This window comes from Vicia villosa, linkage group LG1 (assembly GCF_029867415.1).
Source record: "Vicia villosa cultivar HV-30 ecotype Madison, WI linkage group LG1, Vvil1.0, whole genome shotgun sequence".
NCBI classification, from domain to species: Eukaryota; Viridiplantae; Streptophyta; class Magnoliopsida; order Fabales; family Fabaceae; genus Vicia; species Vicia villosa.
This window is the reverse complement of record NC_081180.1, coordinates 215,949,965-215,962,078: the sequence shown is the minus strand read 5'-3', so window position 1 is coordinate 215,962,078 and position 12,114 is coordinate 215,949,965. Positions and strand designations below refer to the sequence as shown.

At 34.0% G+C, this 12,114-nt stretch overlaps 1 protein-coding gene across 1 annotated transcript; it reads left to right on the top strand.

The window, feature by feature from the left end:
- Window positions 1-7,081: 7,081 nt before the first annotated feature.
- LOC131644874 (probable LRR receptor-like serine/threonine-protein kinase At5g45780) lies at window positions 7,082-10,763 on the top strand. The gene is made up of 11 exons (XM_058915486.1): window positions 7,082-7,572; window positions 7,670-7,802; window positions 8,222-8,293; window positions 8,397-8,540; window positions 8,653-8,724; window positions 8,811-8,870; window positions 9,069-9,139; window positions 9,223-9,369; window positions 9,454-9,792; window positions 9,876-10,267; window positions 10,354-10,763. Exons 1-11 carry the CDS (start codon window positions 7,455-7,457, stop codon window positions 10,675-10,677), a joined length of 1,872 nt encoding a protein of 623 aa, XP_058771469.1. The 5' UTR covers window positions 7,082-7,454; the 3' UTR covers window positions 10,678-10,763.
- The last annotated feature ends 1,351 nt before the right edge of the window (window positions 10,764-12,114 follow it).

The following is a 12,114-nucleotide window of genomic DNA, read 5'->3' as shown; positions in this document are numbered from 1 at the left end:
TCGAACTATTATCCCACAACACAACAATAACATTAATATCATTCAACATCACATACTCACCATCGGCCAACCACAATAACAATATACTTATAAAATCAACAAGTATTCAATTAAAAATAAATAAAAATCAGGCACAACACCATCATTTGCCTATGCACAACAATCTCTCATTAAAATTAATAAAATCGAATAAAATTAATTTTAATCCTTTAAATCACTCCAACCAACCCTTAATGCTACCCGACAGTAGTCAACAATCTCAAAAACTCAAAAGAATCGAGAATAACATTTTTATAAATTCAAAACATCTCAACAGACTAATTTCATTAATTTATTCTATATTATTAATTGTAAAAAGTTATAACGATATATAATTATAACTCGACATAGTTTCTAAGGAACTCTACAATAATCCCTACAACTATAAAGTGCCCAAAAATACTATACTGACAACTCTTACATATAAGGGTAACTCTTATGAACTAGTTAATGGTCTGACTCAAGTAATAATAAAACAACTCTAAAAGGTCAAATACCTTCAATTTTAATCTTTACAGCTTATCAGATTCAATTCTAAACATCTCGGAAGCAACTCTGACAACCCTATTGACAACTCTAATAGAATTGAAAATCACTTATGTTAACCAAATAATACAAATATTCATCTCTAACTTAAAACTCCTTAAAATATTATACATATAATATTAAATAATAATTATTAATATTATTAAAAATAGTATATATTATTAAAATTGAAAAAGAATTCTTAGTTTAAAACATAAGTTCAAGTACCTGAATCCCATTATACTAGAAGCATGAACGTGATTATTAATTTTCGCTACATTATGTCAAATTGACACACCTTATCAATATTGCTATATCCTAGTGATATCTCTATCAAAAACATAACCATATCACACTACAGTATATACCAACCCATTATTCTTTTAGAAACCCGAGAGTGAGAAGCAATATATATAGCATACTTCCAAATAGAATAAAAACTAATAGAAACCAATATTACGGTAATTCTGTATATCTAAACCGAAGCAGCATGTACACCAATGTGATATATCTCCTTTTGACAGGTTAGCAAACATTCCACATAGCAGTCACTCACATATATTGAACAATCATTCAAACTGACGCAGATGATTATGTTCATATAATAAGCAATTATTAACGTGACAATCCAATTACTAATATCAAAACATGTTTCTAACATCAATTTCATGGATTCTCAACAAAATCTAACATGTCAAAAACATAAAATTGAAGAACAAAATCCTTAAATCATGTAGCTACCCATTACATATCATTATACAAACCCATAATAATGGAGAAATCTGACCCTTACCATTATCGACTAACAGCCACAGCAAAATATATACCATAATTCAATTATTAGAGTTTCTCAAAAGGGGTCAAATAGGGTTTTAGGATAAACCTTTTGGCCACAATCATACAATCAAAATAAGAATAAAAACATAAAATTCATCAAAATCATCCCCGTTGGAGGTTAAGGACTCCTCTACCCTACCCGTCATTCATAAGCCATTTTTATTCAAAGTTATTCTTCCCCTTACCTCGAAATCGATCGTTGAGCTTTCTTGCCAATGGAATTCCACCTCACTCTCCTTCTTAGACCACTCCCCTTAGGTTTTTCTGCAGCTTTCTCCTTTTCCCAAATTCTACGTATTGATGTTAAAAAAAACTATAACTCTAGGTTATACTCCTAATTATATACTTAGGATAAATATAGTAATAATTTTACTTTCACCTCTCATATACTAACATTCTTAATCTTTCCCCTCCTCTATTTCTCATAATTACGATTTGGCCTAATGGAGCTTTTGTTTTACACTTAATCAAATAAAACACTATTATTTTAGTTATTAAAATAAACTCTAATAATTTTAATTAGACTCTACTAGCCTCTAATTATCCTTTACACCCTCATCTCAGGTTCACACACACCCATTATCAATATCAATCTAATTATCACAATTAATAATTAAATTAAATACAAATAAATCATAAGTAATCAAATAAAATAATAATTCAAATATCGGGGTGTTACAAAAATGGGTAGTCATCCCATTGTCAACGGATGTTGATGTATTCCTATGCAAACCTGCCATAAATGAAGTTGGCATACCATAAGATTGTTCTCGAACATTTAAAGGCATCGTGAAACTGAGCATATAGGGCCTAAAATCACTATCCGATGTTGGCCTGGGAGTCACAGGATGACTCTGCGTTGTTGTTGGGGACAATATTGGTCCATTTTGCACCGTCGACAGTATGGCTGCCGTACTGGCTGTGGAAGTGAATGGTTTAGTTGAAATCGCAGCAAGTGTGCCTTCCCATGTGGTATTAGTTGGTTCTTCTCCATTGTTGTTATTTCTTTGATTTACCATCCTAGTATAGTTTCTTTTTGTTCTATTAGGGTAATCTTTAGAAATCCTACCACTCCTTAATCTCATGCACACTAAGACTCAAATTTTTTAAGAACAAAGAATTTTATATACAAAACTAAGAAAAAAATTAACTTCGATACAAAGGTCACATAGGGCGTGCCAATTTGTTCACCGTGAAATTTGGCAAACAAGCGTCAGTCCTCCCAAAAGGGTTGATTGCAAGATCAACTAGTTGATCCTATGGCATACGTGTGCAAAGTTTCTGATGTTTTTGTATGGTTTTCTATTTAAAAAGACTTAAACTTCGACGTGGTCGAAATCCTTAGGATACAGTAAAGTAAAAAGGTGAAAATGGAATGCAAATGCAAAGAAAATAAACGGAAAGTAAAATTGCAGGAAAGTAACTTAGTGTAAAAGACTTTGCATAAATAAATTGTGGTGTTTGCATACATACATTGCACTCAATTGAACTTTTTTCACACTTTCGCTCACATACTTTGAGTATATTGAGTTTTTGTACTAATTACAACACATGAAACCTAATGCTAGAATTTCCTATTTATAATGAAAACTACATAACTGTTGCGAACGTCTCTTTTCTCAAACGCTAACACGTCTTCGCTTGTATGCTTTTCATCCTTAACTTACTTCCATGCGTTCTTTAAGTTTAGATAAGGCCAAAAAATGGTTATTCAACATTGTCGCGTATTCAACTCCTCAGTCGAAAAAATCCTCCAAATCATCCAAGAAAACTCACTAATTCCCCAAGACTAGTGCGCGTGTAGGACTTTCGACACGCTTCTTTGAACAACTATGTCAAACCATCCAATTAAAATTTTGCCGAAATAATATCAAAAAATTTAGATGAACGCCTTCAATTGTTTTAACTTCTCTCAACTTTTTGAACAATTGAGGCACGTCAAAAATCTAGCTAATAGTGGATTCAATATCACAAGTTTCAATATAGTTACATTAATTCAACAACAAAAGTTTCAACACAATCATTGGTTGGTTGTTGCAACAATGGTGAGGATAAAAATCGAAACTCATTTACATTTGTGATAGTCAAGGTCACTCGCTTACTCACTCGAGCTTAACTGTATGTTTGGTGTGGATATACTCTCATAAGAACATCTCATAAAAAGAAAAGAAAATGAGATTTAAAACTGAATAAAAAAGATTTCAAATACGAATAAGAGATTTCAAATACGAATTAATCTTCTCATAAAAACTCTAACAATAATTTAACGCAAATCTATAAAAAATATCAAACCTAAAAACCTAAAAAAAAAAAGAGATTTGTAACGAAATATGAGTAAATGAAATTGCTTATCTATTGGTGTTATGTTTATTATTTGATTATGAGTTTGGAGAAGTTGAAAACTCTGAATTTGTGGTCGTTGACAAACGAATGTGGTTGAGAGATTTTGCAAAAATAGGGAGAAGAATGTAGGTAGCAGCTTTATTTATTTATTTACTAAAATCAACCGCAAAGAAGAATCCAAAAACTCACTTTTGAACTGGACATCATAGTTAACTTACCTCTTAGGTGATAAGTTGTAAAACCCTTGTTATTCTTGATTTGAAACAGTTATTAGTCAATAACATTTCTTACCTGACTATTGATTTTCCTCTCAAATCTCCATATATCTTTTCTTGTTTTAGAATTAGAATGTATTCAATATCTCTCAATGCTTCTATTTGAATGTCTCATTCTAGAGGAATTGTAAATAGAGTTATTTTCCTCTCCTCAAAATTTTTCATGTATCTTTTCAAATAGTTTATTTTGCCCCATCTTCTTGAGACTCAGATAAATATATCAAGTTATTTTTCATTACAAATTTAGGGTTTTAAAACGCAATGGTAAAAGACGAGATTTTTGAAATAAGAAAATACAAAACCATAGCACATGAGAAACAATAAAAAAGAATTTAACCAAAATAAAAGAACAAATAACTTTTGAATTTTACCCACCTTCCTATGGGTGGTCACCTCCTACGAAAAACCAAAACTACCCCTGCTTCGGAAGTTCATTTTTGAAAGCGTGTTTTTTTTAAAAAAATTGACTTACTTCGGAAGTTCATTTCCGAAACAATTATTTCGGAAGTGAACTTCCGAAATACTGCGATTTCTGCAGATTTATCAAAACACTCCCCCTCCCCCAATCATTTACCCTAAATCAAAACAAAAAGTGGCAGAGGCGAAAATTTGTGCAAACAGAATTCCAAAGCTGCATCAAGGCTCCAATCACACTGCTAAACAACATTCAAAAGCCCTCAATCCTAACACTTTGTAAGTTTTGAAATTTTTAGATCTATTATTCAAATGCATGTTATTTAGGGTTTTAATTGCATAAATGATATATGGCTAGGTTGTTAGTAGTATTTAGGTTGTTTAGAAGCATTTTGATTTGGTTTGAAGGTTGATTTAGGGGTCTGCCATGGAAGTTGCAGGAAATTGCATCGCAGGGGTGTTTCGGAAGTTCATTTCCGAAAACACCTCCATCCCAGTTTTCGGAAATGAACTTCCGAAATATATCAGAAGTTCAAATTTTTTTGTTTTTTATTTTGCGCATATTAATCGATTTCAATTGTTTACAGGAACATGTCTTCTAGAGAGGGCGCTAAGGGAAGAAAGGATTCTTCAAAGAAAGAGGTGAAAGAGGTGAAGGAGGTGAAGGAGGTGAAGGAGAAGAAGAAGTTTTCGACCGGCTCTACTTCTCGTTCCCAGGGGGCCCGGGGCCCGGATGCTCAAGCTCAATCTTCAGGCGTGAGAGTCGTGATCAACGCTGATGGTTCTGAGACTGAGTGGGATGAGGATTGGTATAATTATCTTCATTCGGAGGAGTTCGCTCGTCAGTAAGAATAACGTGTTTTTTTTTTGTTTGATGTGTATTTTGTAACGCTCGTCGGGCAGAATAACATGTTTTTGTTTTGTTTTGTTCTGATTTCGGATTGTATCGCACAGTGTATTTGTATTGGATTTATCATGTTAGTTTTTGGAAGTGGTAACCGGGGTCGGAACATATGACGGATGAGGTGGATGTCTGGAGGAAGTAGAACTGGAGATACGTCCACCACGAGACAAAGTAGCCAATCAATGTAAGCTATAGTTTATGATTATCATCTGGGGAGGTCATTTCTAAAAAATCAAGATTAAAAATAATAAGATTTTTTTTCCAATTTTTTGTAATGACGTCCCCTGATGATAATGATAAATTATAGCTTACATTGATTGGCTCCTTTGTCTCGCAGTGGACGTACCTCCGGGTCTTCTTCCTCCGGACATCCACCTCCTCCGTCATATGTTTCGGCTCCGGTTACACCTCCTCCGTCATTTGTTACTTTCAGTTGTACGTATTTTTATTAAAATAATAAATAAACCTTTTGAAATTTGGAAGCCTTTTTTTCTCCCCACCACTCTCTCATCCCCACCTACCCGTGTTTAACAATATGTAACTTTAATTTTATGTAATATTATCGTTGTAATTTTCACCCGATTAAATAAAGCGAATTGTTCATTTTCTTCTGTCCAGACCTATTTTCGGAAGTGCATTTCCGAATTCCTCCAAGGGGGTGCGCTCGGAGATGAACTTCCGAAACACCACATTTTCTGAAAAGTGACTTTATTTCGGAGATGCATCTCCGAAATCAATATTTTATATTAAAAAAAACACGTTTTCGAAAGTTCATTTCCGAAAACACCTTTTTTCCAAAAAAAGTACCGTTTCAGAAATGAACTTCCGAAACAAGGGGTATTGTGGTAAATTCACCGGAGGTGGCCAAGAAGGTTGGGAGGTGGGTGAAGAAATTCTCAAAATAAAATGTTCTTTTTATGCATGTGACAATTACTAATGTAAATGTACTATCATATAATATTTCACAAAAACTTCTCAAGATTTTAAAATCGGATAACAACTCATAAGAAGAAATTCAAAAGCACGTCAATTTTGTTGTCAATTCCTAGAATTGATTCTGAGAGAATTGAGTTTGGTAGAATTGATTTTAATAGAATTGAGTTTACAAGAATTAATTTATGTTTGGATACAATGATATAGAAGTGATTGTTATCAATTAATGTTGTTTGGATAGTTTTAACAAAATTGATTTTGAATTGTATAATTACCAAAATGGTAATAAATTCTAGTACAAATAAAAAAGAAAAGAAGTAATTGATGAAAATTAATGAGGGTAAAGTAGGAAAATTTAAAAGAGTTGTAATAAATAATATATAATAAATGTAGAATTGATTTTACTAAACTCAAAAGCTAAGAATTGTAGCTTCTACTAGAATTGCTTTTGGAGGATGAGAATTGATTTTGAAAAAGTATCCAAACAAAAAAATAAAACCAATTATCAAGTTGAGGTGGACTAGAAGTGCTTTTGAGACTTGTAGAAGCCAATCCAAACATGCATTAAATCTGAAATATCCCACAAAAACATCCATTAATATTTACTGACAACAAATCTACAATACATATTAGATCCAATTCAATTTGGCTATGATAAGTGAAGAACGGAGTATCAATTTGGCATTCAATAGTCAAACCAGAAAGCAATAGAACAACAACAAGAGCACCTCGAGCTCCGAGACACGAAATTCCCAATTTGTCCAAACACCACAAAACTAGAAACTACATAAAATTTCGCGCCACGAGTGTCTGCTATACCATACACAAACACACTCACTCACACCTCGTAATACTCAAACAACAAATTAAATCTCCACCGTCCATTTACAACCAAACCTTAAAAACAAAAATATCCAACAGCTTCAACTGACTCAAAATACAACATTTCCATAGCACAAGATTCACGTGATCACTCTCACAGAATCATAACCATGCGACAAACACTGCCATGTTCCCAAAATCACGAGCTCTCTTCCTGGTCTCACGTACCAGTCCCCACTCCCCATCTCATACTCACTTCCCTCGAGGCAAAAGGGTTTCACTTTCTTCATTTTAACTGAAGATCCATTCAAAAAGTTTCAAACTTTCTTGTTCCCCACTACTCGAATCAGTGTTTTTGTTACATGGAAGGTGTTAAAGTGTTTACTTGGCTTGTTTTCTTTGTTTTTCTATGGAGTTTGGTGTTGTATGTTGTTGAGGGTACTGAGAGTCTTCTCTCTCCAAAGGGTGTCAACTATGAAGGTTTTTTTTTGTTTACATTTTTCTTTTTATATGTGAGAGATTGTTTTGTTGTGTTTGTTGTTTGAACTAAATTTGTTTTGATTTTACATATGTTTAGTGGCTTCTTTGATGTCCATGAAGAGTAAGATGAATGATGAGTTGCATGTTATGGATGGTTGGGATATTAATTCGGTTGATCCTTGTACTTGGAACATGGTTGCTTGTTCCTCTGAGGGTTATGTCATTTCCTTGTAAGTGTTTTTTCTGGTTTATATCACATAGTTTGTGTTTGGTTATGAATTGGCAAGAAATTGATTTTGAATTAGTTGATTATGTGTAAGTTTGGTTTAACTTTTTGAAGAGGTAAAAGCTATTCTAGTGGTGTAGAGTGATTCTGGAATGATTTTGAGATGTTTGATTCTTCTAAAGTAGAATTGATTATGCCTCCAGAGTTGATTCTACTTGAAGTTACAATTTATAACTTTTGTGTTTAAATGTGATTTTAATACTGAAATTTGTTGTTCAACTCACTTTTAAATAAAAGTATCCAAACATTAATCACTTTGTGTATCCAACTCACTTTCAACGGACTAAAATTCAATTGTAGAGGCAAAAACTCCATTTTCTAGCTTCAATTGTAAAGATATTGATATGTGATGGTATTTGTCAGGGAAATGGCTAGTGCTGGTTTATCTGGAATAATTTCCTCAGGAATTGGAAATTTGAGCCATCTTCGAACATTGTGAGTTGCAAATTGAATGTTCTGTTCTTACTTTATTTACAGTTTTGTTAGCAAATGTGGATTGTTTTTCTTATTGCTAAGTTTTTCCATTGTATTATCTTAGGTTTTTGCAGAACAATCAGTTATCAGGTCCTATACCGGCTGAGATAGGAAACCTGTTAGAGCTTCAGACTCTTGATCTTTCCGGCAACCATCTTATTGGGAACATTCCTAGCTCTTTGGGCTCTTTGACTCATCTTAGTTACTTGTGAGTGTGGCTTGACGAATAGATTTACGACGATGATTCTTTTGTTATATAACTCATCGTTAGCCTTTCTCTAACTGTTTACTTCCTAATTTGTTCATGCCAAGAATTTCAGGCGGCTCAGCAAAAATAAGCTTTCTGGACAAATTCCTCAACCTGTTGCTAATCTCACAGGACTTTCCTTCTTGTATGTACTCCGTCGCAGTTTTGTGCGTGTTTATTTTCCGTATAAATTCTTAAAGTTTAGTTTAATAACCCTTCCATATGTTGTAGGGATTTGTCATTCAACAATCTCAGCGGTCCTACTCCCAAAATTTTAGCAAAAGGCTATAGGTAAGTCTTTCATTGGCATAAGATATGGTTCAAACTCTAGACTTCCTGCTAGCCCGTCTCAATTTTTGGGAGGTCCTGTGTAGATTAGGAAAGTTGCGGGCTCTGTGCGGTAACCCGTCCTGAAAGACGATCCAGTTAAAACATCTTCGTATTCCTTAGCTTACCAACTGAGCTATCTACTTTATTATATCTTTGTAGTATTTCAGGAAACAACTTTCTCTGTACATCGTCCTCAGAACTTTGTATGCGCGGTTCAAAGCCGGTAAATGGTAATATACATTAATCTTGCATCTTTCAAAACCCTATTGAATTAGTTAATTGAAGTAAAAATTGAAAGATGGTTCACTTTCAGATACAAGATCTTCTCAAACAGTCAACAGTCATCGACATACGTTGCTTTCGGTCGTTATTGGCATTAGTTGCACATTTATAATTTCGGTGATGCTGCTCGTCTATTGGTTGCGTTGGTATAAATCACGCATTCTGTATTCATCTTACGGTACTTCTAGAAATGAACCTCTTTGCTTTTTTACTCTCTTCAAAACATGCACATATTCTGATATTTACTGATTGACATTTGAAGTGGAGCAAGATTGCGAGTTTGGTATTGGTCATTTGAAGAGGTTCTCCTTCCGCGAATTGCAAGTGGCTACTGGAAATTTCACTTCGAAAAATATCGTAGGACAAGGTGGTTTTGGTGTTGTATACAAAGGATGCCTTGCAAACAAAATGTTGGTGGCGGTAAAGAGGCTGAAAGATCCCAATTATACTGGAGAAGTGCAGTTTCAAACCGAAGTTGAGATGATTGGCTTGGCCGTACATCGTAACCTCTTGCGTCTTTATGGATTTTGCATGACACCAGATGAAAGGTTACTCGTATATCCATTAATGCCCAACGGAAGTGTTGCTGATCGCTTGAGAGGTTTGTAATATTCCCTCTGCTACGATATAGTGTACTGTCGCTAAAGTTTAATAGATTTTCTTGTTTCTCTTATTCATAAGCAGAGAGTTTCCGTGGAAAGCCATGTTTGGATTGGAACAGACGAACGCGCATTGCTGTTGGAGCTGCACGCGGGCTTCTGTATTTGCACGAACAATGCAATCCAAAAATAATCCATAGAGATGTTAAGGCCGCAAACATTTTGTTAGACGAAAGTTTTGAAGCCGTGGTGGGAGATTTCGGTCTTGCTAAGCTCTTAGATCAAAGAGATTCACATGTAACTACTGCAGTACGCGGAACTGTAGGACACATTGCCCCCGAGTATCTCTCAACCGGTCAGTCTTCTGAAAAAACAGATGTTTTTGGATTCGGTATATTACTTTTGGAGCTCATTACCGGACAAAAAGCACTCGATGCTGGAAATGTTCCGGTCCAAAAGGGAATGATTCTTGATTGGGTAAGTTACCTTAAATATTCTTTTATCTTAAAGTTTGCGTTGATTATAGATTCTGAGTAAGTCGCTTAAATCGGTTAATCCTGCAGGCTAGAACTTTATTCGAGGAGAAGCGGCTTGAAGTGTTAGTTGATAGAGATCTAAAGGGATGCTATGACCCGGTAGAGTTAGAAAAAGCGGTCGAGTTATCTTTGCAATGTACTCAATCTGTTCCGAGTTTGAGACCGAAAATGTCAGAAGTTTTGAAGATTCTTGAAGGGCTTATTGGATTGTTGTCATTGAGACCAGAAGAGTCACAAGGAGGAGGTAACATATATGATGAAAGAACTTGCAGCTTCTCTCATAATTATAGTGATGTTCATGAAGAACCTTCCTTTATTATTGAAGCCATTGAGCTTTCTGGACCTAGGTGACACTTGTAGTTTTTCCATTTTGTCAATTCTACTTGTACATGAATTTTGCATTTTATCAAACATATATGTATACGTTTATTTTCAAATAGTGTGTCATTTCCTCTGAAGCACCAACACCTCTTGGGTAGTATTGACACTTCTGAAAAAATATGTGTCTGAGGACCAACACAGATACGACACTGACACTTGTGATTATCAGTGTCGGCGTGTCAGTGTCAATATTGTGTATTATGTCGGATGTCTATGTGTATTGATTCTTAGCTCATTTCATATAAAGATACAAACATAAGTAAATCAAATTTTTTTCTTATGATGTCAATTTAGAATTAATGCACAATTTATAATTTAGTTCTTGAGATGTCAATTTAGAATTAATGCATAATTAATGGAGATATTGACACTAGAATCAAGAGGCACATGGCATTGCCTGTGCCAGCCTTTGTGTTTCAAAGATCTAAAGCCAATGTGTTTTAGGCCTCACAACAAAAAAGCTGGAAATGTGCATGCCCTTCCAAACACTCATAATCATTATTTATAGGTACACCCCACTAAGTGTCACAATTATTTTGGTTCTCACTCTTTGATTTTTCTAGGGAGATAATTGGTCAATCATCATGCAGCTGTTTTTTTAGTCTATATGCTATAACCTATTTTGCACATCCTAAATAAAAAAGTCTTGATTTAAACCATATTGAATTAAGCTAAGTTTTCGATAGAATTTCTTAAATACTAATATCAATGCTTATGTCATTACTCTAAGTCTAAAAGAATTTTTGTTAAAATTAAAGTATTTTTTATAAATTAAAAATATTTATTCTAATATTATAGTCACGAGCAGGTTGGAAATGGATTAAGCTGGGTCGACGTGGTTCGACTCGGCTAAAAAAGAATTGATTTAGGGAAATGGATTAAGTGCATGTTTGGTTTGGCTTTTGGAAGGGCCAAAAGCAATTCTAGAGATGTAGAATTGATTCTGAATAATTTAAGATGTTTGGTTAAGCAAAAGTAAAAATGATTCTGTCTCTAGAATTGGTTCTACTTGAAGCTAGAAATTGTAGCTTCTGCCTCCAGAATTGATTCTGGATGATTTTTACACTAAAATTTATTATTCAACTCACTTTTACATAAATGTATCCAAACATAAATCTATTCTGCTAAACTCAATTCTGATAAAATCAATTCTACCAAACTCAATTCTACTATAATCAATTCTGTTCACCGTCAATCCAGACACACCCTAAGTTGGGTCGACGTGGTTCAACTCGGCTCAATAAGAATTGATTTAGTTTAAAATCCAGCTCAACAAGAATTGATTTAGTTTTAAATTCAATTAGAATTTGTCTCAAATTTTTTTACAACTATAATTCAACTTATTTGAAGTTCACAAACATTGCAACTCAGGTTAATAATTCAAACTCAATTCCACGTGATAGATTA